General features: G+C 38.0%; 1 protein-coding gene across 7 annotated transcripts in view; it reads right to left on the bottom strand.

Moving 5' to 3' along the window:
- The window catches only part of UBE3A (ubiquitin protein ligase E3A), a 56,897-nt gene that overhangs the window by 11,317 nt on the left and 26,561 nt on the right, over nucleotides 1–19,019 (bottom strand). For all 7 annotated transcript variants that reach the window (XR_012579113.1, XM_074535754.1, XM_074535752.1 and 4 more), the window contains 3 exons: nucleotides 14,116–14,426; nucleotides 9,738–10,993; nucleotides 1,446–1,590 (listed from right to left, as the gene is read on the bottom strand). Coding sequence is in view for 6 of the 7 variants with exons in the window: in XM_074535754.1 (XP_074391855.1) it covers nucleotides 1,446–1,590; nucleotides 9,738–10,993; nucleotides 14,116–14,426 (1,712 nt within the window). In the remaining variant the exon portion in view is untranslated. The remainder of the gene's footprint in view (nucleotides 1–1,445; nucleotides 1,591–9,737; nucleotides 10,994–14,115; nucleotides 14,427–19,019) is intronic.

Raw genomic sequence — 19,019 nt, 5'->3', positions numbered from 1 at the left:
CATGAACTGCTATACTGCACACATTTCTGCCAAAAGCCACTAAAAAGCTTCCCCACCCCCGAATCACTATAAATACAAAATATGTGCATACTTTTTTACATTTTTAATACAGAAGTGAAACTTAACACATGCACACATTTCTAATATATTACCTACCTTTAAATGCAAGGAGTATATACACACTGCTTGGATCTTAGCTTAAGCACACTTTAGCACTACTAAATAAAGAGTAATTCAATACACCCACACAACTTCTGTTTAGATAAACTCAAGTTGAAAATGTATTTATTTTGAGTTGAAAATAAAATTTCATCAATTAAAGTACTAAAAGTTCTTTATTTTACCACACTTCAAAGTAAGCTAATTCAGATTACAAATCTCTTTAAGTTAATAGCATTTTTCAGAGGGAGTAAGACTTGTCTATGATTCTGTACCACTTCTTATAAGAAATGGTTTGCATATGGTGAAGAGCAAGTGACAAGGTTCAGAATTTTGCTACTGATTCTGGGTACTTGATACTGATACCTCCTTTCTAATCCAGTCAAAATAGATTTCTGTGTATTTTCATCAATCTTCTAAGCTACAAAGCCAAGAACAGCAGCTTTATCTTTTAAAATAGTACAGTGAAACCAAATTAACAGCCATGAGCTGTTAGGCTTCTTTAATGGAACCCATTACAGGAAATACAATGTAACATCATATTTCACAAAAAATGCAGAATTAGTATAGGAACCTGGCAGGTCTCATTGCTGTTCTAACATGAATATAACATTTTCATCTTTTCAGAGTAGCAGACAAGTTGCACACTAAAAGAGGCATGTTCTTGCATAAATGATTGGTGCAGGGAGCAAGAATATGATGGAAATATGACTGTCAAATCACAAATGTAAAATTTTGGCTCTAATATATCAAATTACTGTTGGTTCTTTAACTACAATCAAATTTGACACTGCTGTGACACTTTGGATCTGCAGAACTGAGACTATCAGATTTATTAAGCTGGAGGAAGTGAAGGAAGTAACGCAAAAACTTCCACAGTCTGACTCTTGTTTTATTGCAGAAGCTCTTCCTTTTTGGTTTGATTACTAATTCTAGAAGCTAATTACAAAGCAAAGGGAGGAGAAATGTGAGAGAACAAACAAAGGAGCCCAGCAAGGAAACCCTGTACTACTGATTTGTATCCAAACAAGTAATGATGGTTCCCATTAACTATACACAGTTACTCCTTCCATCATTCCTCCTTTAGAAGGATGACTGCTGGCAACACAGTGAGCCTCAAGGTCTGGCAAATACTCTGCTGACCATCAATGAACCTGGAGAGCTTCAGAGAGAAACAGCAGTGGATACAAAAAGCATAAACATAGAACAATCCAGTCTGGAAGATCATCCAGGCCAACCTTTTGTGAGAAAAATCTATTAAACCAGAAAATTATTAGAACACATACCGATATCTGGATTGAAGATTTCTTCCACAACCAGTTGAAAAAATTCTTTGGAAACACCTCCTTCATCTACCCCTTGCTCTCCTTCAAATTCAACATACAATTGCTTCTTCAAGTCTGCAGGATTTTCCATGGCAATCATCTCTAGCTATTGAGTGAAGAGAGAGAAAAATTTAATTAGTAAATCTGTTTACTAGAATAGTTTAGTAACAAATAATGAAACCAAAAGTACCCGCCAAATTTAAGAAGAAAGCGAGCACAAATCCCAACAGTAAAATAAGAGAAATCAATAGTAACCCTAAACCACTCTAAACATGTTTTACCATCTAGGGATACACAGCAAGAAACTTACCACAGAACTGATCTGTCAGCACATTAAAGCTCACTGGCTGTTAGCATTCTTATTTCTATTCTTTTAAGCAGTTATTTAAAACAAGCTATCATTGTGTTGCGCACAATTCACAGAAAAAAGAAGATGTATTACTGGGATAATTAAATTCATCTGACAATGAAGATTCTGCAATATGATCTACATGTTTGACAATAAACGGCTTTGTGAAGGGATTACACAGATATGTTTTCAGAGGGGGAGACAGAAAACAAGCCTTTGATGAGTACTTGCATCTCTCAAACAAAGAGCTGGGGAAAAAAACCTAAGAACAAAAAAGACACTAGTATTACAGTCAAATCAACTACCTCTTCTTGATCCTAATGAAGTCTCAAAACTCTCTTGCTCTTATTTCTTCAGTGCCTTTAAACAGATTTACTGCACTGCTGCTGTGAAATTGAAAATTCAGTTCAGATCAAATTGTAAGTCTGACATTTTACAAGGGTTTCAAGTCTATTTAAAGGCCATTAGAGGCCACAGAATCACAAAATAGTTTGGGTTGGAAGGGACCTGGAAAGATCAGTAGTTCCAACCCTTCTGCCATGGGTTGGGACACATTCCAGTAAACCAGCTTGCTCAAAGCCCCATCCAGCATGGCCATAAATAGTTCCAGGATGGGACATTGCCAACTTTCCTGGGCAACCTGCTGCAGTGCCTCTCCTCCAACTTCGCAGCAAAGAATTTCTTCTGAATATCTAATCTAAACCTCTCCTCTATCATACGAGGTCATTTGCCATTGTCCCATCACTACATGCCTTTGTAAAACTTCCTCTCCAGTTCTCATCAGCCCCTTTAGGTGCTGGAAGTTTCTACAGGGTCTCCCAGGAGCCTTCTCTTTGGCTGAGCAACCCCAACTCTCCCAGCCTGTCTTTATAGGAGAGGTGCTCCAGCCCTCTGATCATTTTTGCATCCCTCGTCTGGACTCAACCCAACAGGTCCACATCCTTCTTATGCTGGGGACCCAGAGCTGGATGCAGCACTCCACGGGGGAGTCTCACAAGGGTAGAGTAGCAGGGAACAGTCACCTCCCTTGATCTGCTGGCCATGCTGCTTTTGATGCAGCCCAGGGTATGGCTGGATTTCTGGGCTGTAAGTGCACATTGCCAGGTCCTTCACTTGCTTACACCACAAATGTATCCTTTCAGTAAATCAGAAGTCAAGCAAGGATATTTTGCAGCTGGTAAGAAATATGCTACTTAAAAGCATAACCACACTGGTTACACATATGCAGCACAATTAGCCTAAACATGCCTATGTGGCAAAGAAAACTCAACAGCACTAAATTAAGACACAGATGGACCTGTATACTCCTCTACCAAGACCATATTACTTGTGAGATTTGCCTCTGATGGGGGCTACTGCAAATTGTACTTATCAGCAGATGTCCTTAACATGCTAAACCTTACTTTTTAATTTCATTCCCCTACCTTATCCACACATGTCAATGCTCATTACAGCCCAGAATTTTACTACAGAAGTGTAAAGTAAAAAAGGAACAGAACAGAGAGGGTAAAGGCAGCAGCAATGACACTATGGACTGACAAAATCACACCACCAGCAAGACACGTTTTCTCCTGCTAGCTACTAAGTCAGCCAGACATGATCCAAGCAGTGCAGCAGGGCAGGATGCTACAGACTGAGGGGGGTTATCATAACGGGCTTGAAGACTTTGAAGCAACCCATGCAAAAGGAGTATGTGGAGAAAAAATTCCACTACCTGGTATTGACAACTAAATTTGGAAAGTGAGGGAGTGTAACTTCATAGCATATAAATCTCAGTTAAAAAACCACAAAGGCAAGCTACGAAGACCCCAATAATGACAGCAAGTGAGATTAATCTATATTTCAATCAGCAAACAACAACATTTTCAGAAAAACTTAGTTATGTACCACCTAAGCCATTTGTACAAAAATTTCTTTTCCTAAGGCAACAATGGAGCTCAATCCACGTTCCAAGTAAAACTTGCAACTTTTGAAAAACAGAGAACCAGCATTTATTTTAAAACTGTAAATACGGGTTAAATGTTCAGGCTGGACAGACAGAAATTCTCTTATTTGGATCCCTTCCACTTACAACCAACAGCAATAAAGCTGTGGTTTTTTCCTCCCCAGCCAAGACTTTGTTGGCTTTGTAGTCTTTACCACCAGTAATTTAATATATTGCATGATTTATGAATTTTCATGAGTTCTGAGAAAGCATATGCTGTCTCTGCATTTCTTCTGGGACAGCAAAACTATGTCATAGTGTGAAGGCTCTATCGTGTCATGGAAATACACTAAGGAAGGTGTTCACATATAGAGCAGTTAAAGAAATTTCAAAATGATCTTTTGGCTGACAAAAACAGCCTATAAAAAGAGGAAGGAAACAGACTTAGTTGAGCAATGCTGGCTAGGCAGATTAGAACTGTGCACTGGATGTCTGCAAGGGAGTCAGATAAAGGATTATCAAAAATCCAGTATTTTGAGCAAAGCCTGATGCTCCTTGAAGTAGATTCTATAAGCAGGAAAATGCTGCTAAGCTGCTCAACTCAAAGTTGTGGGTTTAGCTGCTCCTTTGAGTATCTGTGTCAACATTGATGCTTCGTAATAAAAACTGAATGCAGTGGGCAACAGCAAACACAACTGCAAGGAGGCACTGAATTTAAGCAGAACTGCAGCAGTGTTTCTATAGGAGGGAATTATGAACTTCACTTATTGCTCTCTGATTCCTAGATGTTTTGGGGCCTGCCTCTGTTTGCTTTTAATAATCATAACTATCTCAACCTTGTCAACATAGATGCTGTGAGGGAAACACAATCATCTGTGTGAATTACTGAAGTTTTAGAAGTTGTTTTCTGTCATGATGGTTTGATTGGCTAGGTCATTGAAATAACCACTACATTTTCCAGGGACTTCCTAAAAAGCAGGGACTGCCTAAAATTCCTAAAAATGTCAAAAGCAGCAGAAGAATGTATGACCTGAAAAGCTGAAAGCTGAGAGATGACGTTAGAAAGAGTATCAGTATTTTGTTTGCTGAAACACAGCAATGTTCCACAACTTAAGACACTGGGTGATTTTACTTTGTTTACAGAATAACACTGCTTTCCTGAAAGACAGGAATGTGACAGGAATGACAGAAATATGACATTTAAAATATTAATGTAACACCTGTGTGCAGTGTTTGGCAATCTGCTTAAAATTGACAGCAATGGAACTAATTTCTATTCAGTTAAAAATGATCACAAACCACCTTAAGATCTATCATAACATAAAGGTTCTCTTTAAGGCAGAGACAGGAATGCTTGCCACACTAGACAGAAAAATGACAGAACACAGCTAATTTAAGCTTGAAAGTACCAGTGACACATCATGACATAAGTTGGTCAACACATTTTTCCAAAAAGCAGCATGGAAAGTAATAGTTACAGTGACAAAGCAGCCTTTGCTCCAGCTGGTTGTTTTTTACAGTTCATGCATTTGGCGTCTGCACACATCAACAGCCACATGCTCTGCACCCAACCAGTGCATACCAGGGCTGACATTTTCATCTGAACACACAAACCTCAATGTGGTCTGAAACGTCAAATCTCCTGAAGTACTTTGCTGCTAATACAGGAGAGAATCTGCCTACTGGGTTCAGGTGTCACAGAAGAGTTTTGCTCATCAAAACACTCAGCAGAGACATTTTCAAGCAGGAGAGGGTTGCTGCCCACTAGCTGTCTGCATTCCACGTGCAATTTGTCAAAGTGAGTTTCTAATTTGCAAGCCAAGTACAAGCCTGATTCTGCTGAAGGAATCCACCATGTTTTCACTTGCAGAAGTTGTGTGTCATAACTCACGCCCTTTAAATTACTGCTACCTGAGAAGAATGCCACATTTAACCTGGGCCATGGGGGTGGGGGAAGAGTAAACTCTGAAGGACAAAAGGAATAGTTCTTGGGGAATGAAAAGGCAGAAGAGAGGATTTAAGGAGGTACTTCCTTTCATTACTACCACATACAAGGTGACTCAGCAGTGCAGCTAACCTATTAAATCTGCTAGACAGTAAAAAGCATGCTAACTACCTTCAGGAACTGCAAACTGAGCTACCAAGTCCCAAATACCAGACTTCCTTAAAAAAAGTGGGGACCAAAGTGTTACAAATTCTAACATTCTACTCCTGTCCCCAGGTGACTTTTCAGACTAACATACATACAAGTAAGTATACAATAAGTATATACTACAAAGAAAGAGGTTTCATTAAATCATTTCCAATAAAAAAGAAAAAATAAGTTTCTGAGGCAAGTTTCATATATGCAAAGAAATTGAACAAGAAATTTGTAAATAAAATTTTTCCTTAGATGTATGTGTTTTAGGGAACTAAGATTCTCTCAACAATCAACTTTAAACAAGATAATGCCTTCAAGGTATTTAAAAAGTATTGCTTCAAGTACTTAGTAGAAGGAAAAAAGTCCTATGTTGTTAACAGTAACAAAAAAATCACTTACCAGTGTTCATATTTGCCTTACTGAAGTCCAAGAAGTGAGAATATATACATATTGAATTCTAAAAGCTAAAATATTAAGTATTGATAGGAGAAAAATAGCTTGGTAATGACTTTATCAGCTCAACTGATCAGCAGAAAGCCAGTATTTAGTGTGTTTGCAAGAAATTGCAAAGGCTGATCAAAATATTTGTTTGAAAAATATTCAACATCAATAAGGAAAATATGAATAAAACTATCTCAACCTCATTTTCAACAATATTTTTGAAAATGTTTTTATCAGGAAGTTAGCAGTTATTCCATAGATACTCAAAAAAGTTTCACTGACTTTTCTGTCAAGACACGGGTCTAGTGACATAAATAGTAGTTACAAGTCTGTAAATATTCAAACCTTTGAAGTTCAAAACATATTAAATTCGAGGGTAAATATGTTGGTACTCATAATTAATTACCTGTATGTTAAGCATGTTCAGAAATATTTGTCACTGAACAGATATAAGATATACTTTCACTAATGAATATTATTATCTTTGAAAGATCTTTCTGGTATTTTTCAGTGAGACTCTTCCTAAGGTCAATACTGTACACCCAAACCAGCAGCCAACCCTGATGCAAAGTGATCCAGTGCAGCTTTCACTTAGATTTGATGCTGTCAGTACTGCTACAGAAGCCCATGGTACCCATCTTAGATTCCCATCAGAGCCAGAGCAAACTGTTTTAAGGCTTAGGACATAAGACTGAAGAGCCTCCTCCAGAGCTATTTCAGACCAATTAGGAAGTAATTGTGAAAATTACTAAAATCACTTCTGAACCAATTGCAAAGACTCCCAGTAACAACAGCATGGAATTCTTGAGCAGACTGAGACTTTCTGACAAAAGACAACAGTGTGGAGCAGTATCTCCCCTGGAATAACTTTCCAGCTACCAGCACAATTGCAGCTTCGAGATTGCCCGAGGTTTGTGTGTGGCTCACACCAAAATGCCCATAAAGTCCACTAGCTTTTGATGGATCTTTCTTTCATGAAGAGTTACAAGTCCTGGGCAAAAACACCCACCCTTCTGAGGTACACAGTGGGGAAAACAAAATGTTGTTTTGCTTCTGTTAAGCCTGATTCCTGATAATAAAACTAGGGGCTACCAGTTGTAAAAACCAGTATTTCTCATTCAACTCCACAATTGTTTTTACCCTTAAGGGGACTTCACATTTTCTTTGAAGAGACTCTGAGCTTTCCAAAATGCATTTCTACTGCATCTTTTCTGATTTTAAAATGAGAAGAAACAAATGAAAGAGAATAGGCACACTGTGGCTAACAGCAACATTAGAGCATTCCATTCACTAACACTTCCTGGGGAATATTTAAAATATATTCACTGAGCTATGATACTTTGTATCATCAGTTAAACACATCAGTAGTTAAAAGGTGGATTCTGTACCCACTTCACACAATACAATAAAATTTTCCCTACTTCCACATCATCCCTCAACAGCAACCTTGTAGCATCTCTGAAACAGCACATACTCCCTTCCTCCACTTTGGACGGCACCTCTGTGCTTCATCTCCATTTTACTGAATATAACCCATTTTCCACTTCTGAGAAATGCCTGGGCTGCACTTGGTCTTTTTGGCTACCACTACAGTTTAGTTTAGACTACCTGAATTTAGAACAATTTTATCTTTTCCCTTTATTTTCTGTCCCCACATAAACGGTTTAAAATCCTTACTTTCCTTGTGGCTCTGACAGTCAGGTCACCATAATTTAGCATGCTCTGACAGCTTCAATTAACAGCCATAGGAGGATCCATGGCAACTGCCCAGGCATGTAACTCAGGCTGCTAGGCTGAGCAAGAGATGCTGCAAGTGCATCATAATTTAGATTAGTATGTTTGAGCTTAATCTAATTTAAATTTTCTGAACTTCCTACAGGCCAAGAATGTGCACAGCAGTGACTGCTGTGGCCTTGCTGCAACTTGATGTTGCCCACAAGCCTTTTAACCTAAGCATATTTTTTTTTGTCCTCAAAGATTTCAACTTCTACAACAAACAGTATGTAAAAGAATGCCTTTTCTAATATTTATGGATTTTCTTTCTTATTATCAGATAAAGAGGAAGGTTTGCTCTTGCTCTGCTTAAATTGACATTGAAAAGTATATACTAAAACTAGCTTTTATGCTCTTTTACCTCTTCATTTCCTAAAGAGAAAGAATTATCCCTCCCTTTTTTTCCAGTATTTATGTGTCCAAAGGAATAAACTCCATTACAGTAATATGACAAAATATAACTGGACAGAACTGTAAGTCTGATAGGTAGAGAAACTACAAAGAGTATTCTTAAAAAAAAAAAAAAAAACTGGTACACAGTACTTTTATATTTATTTGCCTAATACAAAGTTGAGTTTACAGACAGAAGCCACTTCTGTACTACAATTTCATTTTTTCTTTTGGTATTGAAGACAAATGTTTTCCCTGACAAATCATAATATCAGCAATTCCCACGAAGCAGCAAAATAAGGTCGAAATTCCTAGGCATACAGAAAAATCAAAGTAGGAGGTCATTTAGGGTTCTCACAATTGACTTTCACTGGCAGTTACACCCATTCAATTTAAGTACAAGTAACAGCTGGGCTGAGAGGCAAAATGAGGTAATTTCCCCAAACTCTCTCTAAACACCTCTCTAGGTCTTCAGTAACAAGTTTTAAAGCTGTTGGTAAATTTAAAAATTTGCAAACCTTGTGCTTTTATAACAAAACCCAGGAAAATGAGTTTTTGAAAATTACCAGCTTTAACAAAAAAAAAAAAAAACAAAAAAAAAAGGAAGGGTCCTAAAATAGAGAACATATTAAGGTTCCTATATGGACCTATTTACTGTAAAATAGTTTGTATCCTGTATGATTCCCCTCTTCAAAAAATGCATAAACAAATGGCATTAAGTTTTAATTGAAGAAGTCAGCAGATTCAGAAACAGGCTGCTCTCACACTTCTTTGGTATTAACAGGTCTTTCTACCTTTGTCAGTCATATCAGTATTTGCACCAAATTAAAACAATGCTTTATTTCTAGGAATTTTTATGTCCCCAAGAAGAGTACACAACTAAAATGTTTTAATTTTAACTTCCATCTGAAAATCCCTACCCAACAGAAGACCATTCAGGACAGTGCAGAGGACAAGGAAGCAGCAGCTGCTTACTCTCACCATCAAGATCTGTGCAGGATCTGATAATGGGGAATAAGAGCTATTTGATACTTTACGACATCTAAATCTGCAGAAGTAGTTCTGATGAATATAAAAATCTCCAGCACTATGCTTAGAATTCAAACAATAAAGCTACCTGAGATTCTTCTGGAGGAAACCTAGTCTATGTGACTCACACAGAGTCCTTCCCAGTGCCTCCAAGCCCACGCAGTTTGCACGGGTCAGAGCCAAGAAGCCCCGCTGCCGCTGACTTACCCGGACGAGCGCGTCGTCGATGATGTGATCGCGCCGCACCTTGAGCCGCAGGTAGGGGTTGAGCTGCTGGCCCTGAACCAAGCTGTAGAGCACAGTTATGCGTCTCTCACTGTACATCCGGATCCTATTGTCATAATACAATCCCAGGTTCTTGGTAACAGCATTCAATATGAAGGGACAGGTCATAAATGAGAATTTATTCTCTGTTTCTACTTTGAAGAAAGTGTAGTCTTTGTCCATTTCTAGAACATCATTCAGTGGTTCATTAATAAATTCTTCAAAAGGGATAAGTGGTTTTCTGCAATCTATAGTTTTAACACCAAGTTCAGTTTCCAGGGGGTCTACTCGAGGACCTTTTTTATTTCTTCTTTCCTCACCCAACAGCTCTTGAAGAGTTAGTTCACTTGATTCTGGGATGGGTTCTTCATCCTCCTCTTCGTTATGATCTGTATCCACATCCCCTCCCACTACATTTGCATAGTAAACCATTTTCAAGCACTTTGAAGCAGCAACAACAGCATCATCATCATTCACTAGGTTACGACTATTGAACTCGTTGCTTATGACTTTGTAAGTAATAAGCTGCTGAAATGTTTCCATCATTCTGCGAATTTGATCTGCTCTGTACTTAGACCACAATCTGACCAGTTTTGCTTGAGCTGCAAGGGGCAGTTTGCTCATTGCTTTGCAAAACAATGGTAGAGCCATTTCCAGATATTCTGGGCTATGAAGATTGCCATTCTCCATAACGATAATAAACAAATTCAGATAGTTAGGATCCCGAGAGTACACATTATGGTAAGTCAAGTCACATTCCACATTAGGTGACAAGTACACAAGTGCATTTAAAAAGGCAGTTTCTATTTTTTCATTAGAAAGTAACCTATCATAGACCCGCCTGACTGCCTCAATATCTACAGACACTTCATCTGGGCCTAGTTTTTGGAGGTTATTATCTCCCTGTGTGCTATCACCTATTCTTGATGATGAAGATGATGATGCACCAGAATCCTCTTCCATAGCAGCAGCCGAACAGGCAGCTTTTTCCTTTTCATCTTCATCTTTGTCTTCATCCTTTCCTTGAAGAGACTTGAGCTCCTCCTTGGTGTGCTGCTTGGTTTTTCGGAAACTCTGTACCAGTGCTTCAGCACTAGAAAACACTCTCCCAATCACCCGGATTAAAGGGGAATAATCCTCTTTTTCTCGACATAGTTCAAGAATTTCATATATCTTGTCTTCTGTTAGGAAGGTCACATCTATAAAAAGATAAAGATATTAGTTTTACTAATATAAAAATTAAAAAGATAATATACTTCTGGTTTGCCCTATCTAAGAAACCTGTGTGTCATATCATCACTGAAACTGCAAAAACAATGTCAGTACTGAATAAATTCAAGACAGATACTTTCTAATTTCATTAGCATGAAAAATCATTACTTCATTCACTGACTTAGTAAAATATTTTATTCATGGATGTCAATCAGAGAATGTGCACAATAGTGAAACTGTTTTGCAGCCAATTAACTACATTAGGTAGTTAACAGTACTGTATTGTCTAAACAAGTGCAATCAGTAAGAGGCTTAAACTTTAAAAGCCTTAATGAATAAGGCTGTGACAATACAGTCTTCTGGTAAATCTGCATAGTTAATGTGTAAGTCATTAAACTAAACAAACTAGACTGTATCAACCTTCTTTTTCAAAGCAGACCTTGAAGAAAAGACTCAATCACTTGTTTTGTTGTATGTTAATGGGAATATAAGAGTTTTTATTTCTCTTTTTAATGCTTTCTGCAACTGGTTTTAGACTAAATTGATGCCTGAAAACCCTCCCAAACCCCTCAATATATGCTCTGAAATTTAGGCTGCCTTCTAAATTACACATACAGCGTGGCATGTAGATTATGTCTTTGTACATTAGGCCTCACTAAGATAAGCAACTTGGGTATACTAATCAAGATGTTATTCAGAGGAACAAGATGGTTTACACACATCATCTGTTCCAAATACCTGTCTGTTCCCCCTCTCCCCAAACTCCTGATACAAAATAAGTCATTCGAAGAGTCTATTTGTTATTTGAAATCTTCCTTTCTCTTTAGAAAAAAGAAAGAAAACATTATTTATAGCTTTCTATGTTAGTTCTCAAACAGAACCCACAGGTGCTTTCACATCAGATGAGGATTTACAGTAGAATTACTGTAAACATGATCAGACCCTAAAAAGTTATTCTAGTTTAAGCAGATTCTTCTGAACTGACACATAATTTAGAACTAAAACATAATCAGTTTAATAGCATCTCTAGAGAAAAATCTCAAAATTGTATTCACCAACCATGCTAGAACCACCTACCTCTGCAGAAAGAAGTGTATGATTTTAATAAAAATGTTTAATAAACATGTTGTACATCAAAATATTTTGAAATGTGATTACCTACACTGATACTCATTCCAAGAAGTCATTAAATTAAAAATACAAATTAGATGATGCAAAGACAGACAACCTATTGACTTTCACAGAACCCCAAGCCACTCTCAGAGCACATGTAACACAGAAAAGGCTGGGCTTATGTCTTCAGCTTAGATTGACTTCCAATCTGAAGACACTGACAAATCTCAAAACTACTATCTGTCCTGTTAAAAAACCAGCTCTACTGAAAACATTTTGAAAGGACTCTACAACATCTATTTTTATCTGCTGCAGTGCATGCTCAGGAAGCAAAACTTGTCTTAAAAGAAGTCTTAATTTTCTTGTGTTAAGACAAATTTACCTGCTGATACAGATTATATTCCATGACATGGCTCCTCAAAATGAGGACCAGAGTCTCAAGTTCATTGACTCTGGACCACAGACATTATTCATAGCATAAAAATTATCAGCACACGCTGACAATTCAACAATATTATAAATTTCAGATTTCCATACTTCAACAGGAATTTCCTCATTCACTCTTTTAAAGGTTTTAGTATTTCAAGAACTCCAGAAAAGTAATTTAACTATTTCTGAAGCATATTTCTTTCAATTTCTTAAGAACTTTTAATCCTATGTCAAGCATAAAAGCAAGCTGCACATCCTTTTCCTCGGCTTTGCTAAACTTCGCTGCAGATTTTCCAGCAACTGTTGTAGCAGACCTTAAAAAAATTCAGAGTGCTAGATTCCTTAGACATCACCCAATTCCAAAGGTAACTAAGCCTCAGATGAGCTTTAAGAATGCATTAAAAGCTCTCTGTCTATACAGCTACAAAGGAATGTCAATACTTGGGATGCTCCAAGAGAGGAAGTCTGAGTCACTGCTGTAGCCAACAGACTGTCTCTGGAGGTAGGTTCAGAAGACTCTTAGGTACCTGCCTTGGGGAGAGGGGATGGTTAGATAGAATAAGGAAAATTCTGTATCTGAAAATCTCCATTAATAATACAAAAAAAAATCAAGAGGAAAAACACAAAACAGACTTAATGTGCCTCTTGCTCATCTAATGCTACATTTCCTTCCCTTTCCCCTTCCTAATGTTTGCCTCTCTGCTTATTCAGATCATAAGTAATTTGGGTACAAATTTATCCTTGCATCAGATAAAGAAGAAACTGGTGCTGGAATATCTTGGGTTGCTTATAACACAGTACTATGTTTTATTGCTAATTCTGTAGGGTTTTTTAAATCTTTGCTGTAGATTAGTAAAAAAAATCAGCTTTAGCTAAAATAAATGAATCTGGACTTGTGTTTCTATCACTTTTTGCCACAACACTCAAAGGTGATCTGCTCAAAGGTTAATGGCTTTAAAAACCATTTGGCCTGGTTTGGACGTGTTTGCATCATAGGTTAAGGTGACAACTAACATTATTCTATTAGTATGTATTTACTATTACAGATTGCTTGAAAAGCTAAACAGAAGTTGGAAAACATATGCACAGAACAGTATTTCATTTTACACTGGCTTAATAATAACTGTGCTCAAACATTTTTTAGCTTGGTGAATGTATTGCCTATCACTTACTGCATTATTTATTTGATCTGTTAAGTTTCTCAACATAGGATCTGAAATTAGTTCAAGAATAACTTTTATAATTTATTAACTGCATAATAACTATGAAACTAGCAAAACTAAAAGAGTCATACGACAGCACTTAAAACTTTTCCATATTTGCAAAAATCACTATTCTTGTAAGACAACAAATGCATGTTTATTTTAACAGAGATGTAGTCAAGACCTAGATTTGGAATCAGTGTTCAGCCTTAATCCATGCATTTTTCTGAATCCATAGGAAAATACTCAATTGTCTAATATTCTATTTTACTAAAGTCAGCAGAACACCACCAGAATGAATTCTGTTGGCTTGTACTTGTGCATATGAAATGTGTTTTATTTTATGAAAATTGTAAACATCTTACCTTTAAAGTCATCTCTCGGGCCTTGCATTTCCTTCTTGTTCATTTTTCTGTCAGTGCAGGAATTGTTATGGGCACCTTTGGAATTGTTTTCTAGGTAAGCTGAGCTCGTTCCTTTCTTGGAGGGATGAGGATCACAGAGTTTTGCATTAATCTTATAAAGCTCGAGGGCCTTAATGGCTGCTGCATTGTTATCCATTCGGAGAAAAGTTGGACAGGAAGCACAAAATTCATTCGTGCAGGCTTCATTTCCACAGCCCTCGGTTAACTGGTGGTAGTAGCGCTCTATTAGATGCTTTGCAGCTGCTCGCTTCCTGTAGCAAACATTCAAACAGTAAGTACAAGGATTAGTGGAGCTTTCACATACAAAGCTCATTCAATAGCATCAGCAAGGCAGAGATTAGTCAGGCACTGAAACACAAGATTTCTGTCAGAGAGAACACATTGCAAGATTTTTTTAAATGCAGGATTCTCATCTTGAAAAATGCTAATAAATTTAATGCACAATTTAATTTTTGGGTTCTATGTAAGTAAAAGATAAATCCTGTTTATGCAGTTTTCAGCTTTACATGGTAGTGCTACAGTGGACACAATCTTGTACAGTTCTGAACAATCTTGTACAGTTCTGAACAATCTCAACTGTCGCTAAAAAAGAGAGCAATTTGGATGCAAAACAAGGCTGCAACTGAAACAAAACTGAAAGTTACACAGGCGTTGAATCTAATATATAGTACTGAGGCATGGCTGCCACTGACAGATGAAAAAGGCATGAAACACAAACAATTCAGACATTTATTTAGCAATACAATCAATACTATACTATTTTACCCATTTTAACAAGATTCCAGATGACTAAATTATCATATTTAGTCTATTTAAATCTGAACAAAAAATATTCATTGATTAATTAAACTGATGCTAAAAACACAATTACTGATAACCTCAAGGCTGGATATATTTATCCTCAGCTTAAATAAATTATATGGTTGTCCAAATAAAACAAAAAAAAAATCCCAAAAAAAGTGCTATCTGCCAAATCCTTCTGTTTGTCATGCCATTATAGTGTCAAGTATGTATTCTGAAAAATCATAGCTGTATTACTGTACAAGTCCAGTGCTCAGTACTATATATATGCACAAAAGGAAATGTAACTGCCTTATTAATAAGGCCACAGACTTCTACAGAAACATGCAAATAGTAAAGAAATTACTGGAAAGCTGCAGGTAACCAGGACAGAAGCAGCTGCATGCAGCATCAAGAGCACTATGTTTGACCCCATTTCAGAAAGAAACCCCTAAACTTTGACTGCATTTAAAATAATAAGTTATTAATGAAGACTACCAACTATGAAAGATTTCAAACATTCTGACTAGGTTTTACATACAGGCTTTTTATGGAACTTCAGTGATACAGTACTACTAAGATTAGAGGAGCAGAAATTGTGATATTAACTTAAAATTGCCTTTCCTGATGCCGATGTATGTACAGATTCTGCATAGAACAAGTACTTCAGAACTGAAGTGCTAGACCCACTGGCACTCCTCAGCATTTGCTGCACCTTGCTGTTAATAATGGCTGGTTAAATAGAAGTTTCAAGGCAGTTACTTCAAAAGCGAAAATGTTCTGAGAGTGACTAATGATTACTCAGCAATAAAACCTCTACTTCTTTCTCTTCACTCTTCAAGATGTCATAATCCCAGAGAAGAAAATACATCTTACAAGGAAAGCAATTACTTTGATGCCTACCTGAGCTTTCATTGCCTGGAATGTTTTTGTTCCAGGGAACAGAAAACAAACAGAAAACCAACTAAGGTGAAAGGTTTCCATGGCACTTTGACATGGATGTGGAAAGAAAAAGCAGCATGAGCAATATCATTAAAACCATTACTGTATAACAGGGAATAGCTATACCCTAATCTAAGGGAAGTGTTCTGGTCTCACATTTTTATATCTAGACTTATGAAAATCTGCCTCTCTCCATGTACATCTAAAAATAAGTAGGTTTTTTTAATCTTGTCTTTCCTACTTCAGCCATTAGTATAGAGGCTTTAAGAAAAACCATCCAAATCCCCTCAAAGCAACAGCGTTTTAGTACAACTTGGAACGATAAATTATTTCAGAGACAACTATTTCTGAATGCAAAATTTCGTGCTTTGATCATTCCTGACCTTCAATCATTCCAGACCTCCAGATTTAGAGTGTGAAATATTGTAATTTGCAAGCAGGTTAAGTATTTATATATGGAAAAGCTGAATTTTTACACCTGAGATGTGGCCACCAACATGCACACCTTTCCAGCTCACATATCTAGTTTGAATAAAGTTAAATCAATGTATAAACACTGATACATTAACAACACATTTTATCACGTTAAACAACACTTCACTTTAACCAGGTTATGTCTGAAATGCCAGTAAATAAAGCTAAGCTTAGACTTGTCTCTAACAGTTAACTTCTGAAGGACTCAACATTTTTTCTGCTTTTAGATTTTAGCTACCGATTACTTCTCAAACTTTGTCATGCCTACAGTAAGTCTGTTTGTACAAACACTTTTATTTTAACTTGTGGCTGGCAACTCACTGACTCAAGTTCTCTGAAAGTCTATTAGAGACAGAAGGTTGTATTTTTAATTTTTCTTTTTTAAATCAAGTATGGAAGTGAACAATATGGTGTACAACAGTACTAGAATACAGCAGTGTTAGAATTTCACAGAATTTCCTTAGTTGGAAGTGACCCACAAGGATCATCAAAGTTCAATTTCTGGCCCTGCACAGCACATCACCAAGAATCACACCATGTGCCTAACAAACAATTCTTGATCTTAGGCCTGGCACTTTGACCACTTCCTTGGGGAGCCTGTTCCAGTGCCCAACCCTCTCTGAGTGAAGAACTTTTTCCTAATATCCAACCTAAATCTTCCCTGACACAGTTTCATGCCATTCCCTCAGATCCTGTCATCACAGAGCGGAGATCAGTGTCTGCTCCCTGCTTCCCCTCACCAGGAAGCTGTAGACCATGATGAGGTCTCCCCTCAGTGCCCCTCTCCAGGCTGACTGGCCCAAGTGGACTCAGCCACTCCTCATATGGCTTCTCCTCAAGGTGCTTCATCTTTGTAGCCATCCTTAAGATGCTCTTCAACAGCTTTGTATCTTCCTCATATTGCAATATCCAAAACTGCACACAATATTCAAGGTGAGGCTGTCCCAGTGCAGAGCAGAGTGGGACAATCCCCTCCCTTGCCCAGCTGGCCATGCTGTGCCTGATGCCCCTCAGGGCATGGCTGGCCATCCTGGCTGCCAGGGCACTGCTGGCTCATGTTCAACTTACAACTGACCAGGGTCCCCAGGGGCCTTTCTGTGATGCAGGTCCCAGGAGCACTTGTATTTGCTGAACTTCATGTGGTTGGTGGTTGCCCAACCCTCTAATCTGATGAGGTTTCTCTGCACAAGCTGGCTGCCTTCCAGGGAGTCAACAGCACCTCCCAATTTAGTATCACTGGCAAACCTGCTCAGTATACCTTGGAGACCCGCCTCCAAGTCATTGATGAAGATGCTGAGGAGGGGCAAGGATGGAGCTCTGTGGAACTCCACTAGTGACATGTCACCAGTCTGATGTCACCCCATTTACTGAAACCCTGTGTGCCTGACCTGTGAGCCAGCTGCTCACCCCTCACATGATGTTTTTATCCAGCTGTGTTCTGGACATTGAATCCAGAAGGATACTGTAAAATGACAGTATTGAAAGCTTTACGGAAATCCAAAAAGATTATATCAACTGGCTTCCCTTGCTCAACGAGATGGGAAGCCTTATCATAAAAAGAAATTAGGTTTGATATGAACCAGCGGTGGCTATGACTGATGTCTGTGGTGTTTGTTCTTCAGCTGTTTTTCAGTAACTCCCAGAATAATCTTCTCCATAATTTTACCAGGCACTGATGTGAGAGTGACAGTCCTGTAGTTTGGAGGGTCATTCTTCCTGCCCTTCTTGAATATTGGGCCAACATCAGCCAGTCTCCAGCTGACTGAGAAGTCTTCAGATTCCCAAGATCACTGAAAAATCCTTGAGAGAGGCCTTGTGATGACATCAGCCATCTCTGAGTATTCTTGTTAGAATTCCATAAGTCCCCATAAACTTAAAGGGATCCAGCTGGATCCTTCCCCTCTCCCTGGCAGCTACTCCACAGACTTTTCACATTACCTCAGACAAATTTAGGTAAATAAATAAAATAAATTTCAGTGAGGATACAGACCTCAGAAGGCAGAAGGGAATTTACCAATCCTTCCACAAGAGCTACCCTTACTGAGGTTCATCAACAAAAAGACTTACAGAAAATGCAGTTCTGAGTAAGTCAGTGCGCGATTTTCAGACATTCCATACCACATTCCCACTGGTGTACTTCAGGTATTAGTATCACTGTCCATTGCCAAAAGCCCACATTTCTTATTTCTACATTATTCAGCAAAAGAACTTGTAGCATACTCTCTGTATTGTCCACAAGTGACAACTTGATTTTTTTCTACATTCTCCTGCTCATTTAGTATGCTGAAAACGAAAGTTCTTGGCTTGAGGCATTAAAACGGGTTCATCAAGCAAAGTAACATAAAACCACTCTCTATTCTTAGCTCATGCTACACTCGTGAAGAGCACAGCTCTCTTCAAGTTCCTATAAAGGGATCTGGTCAAGAGCAGCTGGTCCCTTACAAAACTCAAGGCCTGGCTCACTGCTGCCCATGAGCACAGACAGTCACTACTGTAGCTCAGGCTGTAGTGACTGACCTGCATAAACATTTCCAAATACCCAGTGTTATTGCACATCCAACTATGAAACCGCACTGGTGTGGCTGAAGTTGTAAACATTTCACAGGCATATTCTTATGACTGAAAGAAAACTTCCCACTCAGTGGGCC

The sequence above is a fragment of the Zonotrichia albicollis genome, chromosome 2 (assembly GCF_047830755.1).
Source record: "Zonotrichia albicollis isolate bZonAlb1 chromosome 2, bZonAlb1.hap1, whole genome shotgun sequence".
In the NCBI taxonomy this organism is placed as follows: domain Eukaryota; kingdom Metazoa; phylum Chordata; class Aves; order Passeriformes; family Passerellidae; genus Zonotrichia; species Zonotrichia albicollis.
This window is presented reverse-complemented; position numbering and strand designations above follow the sequence as displayed.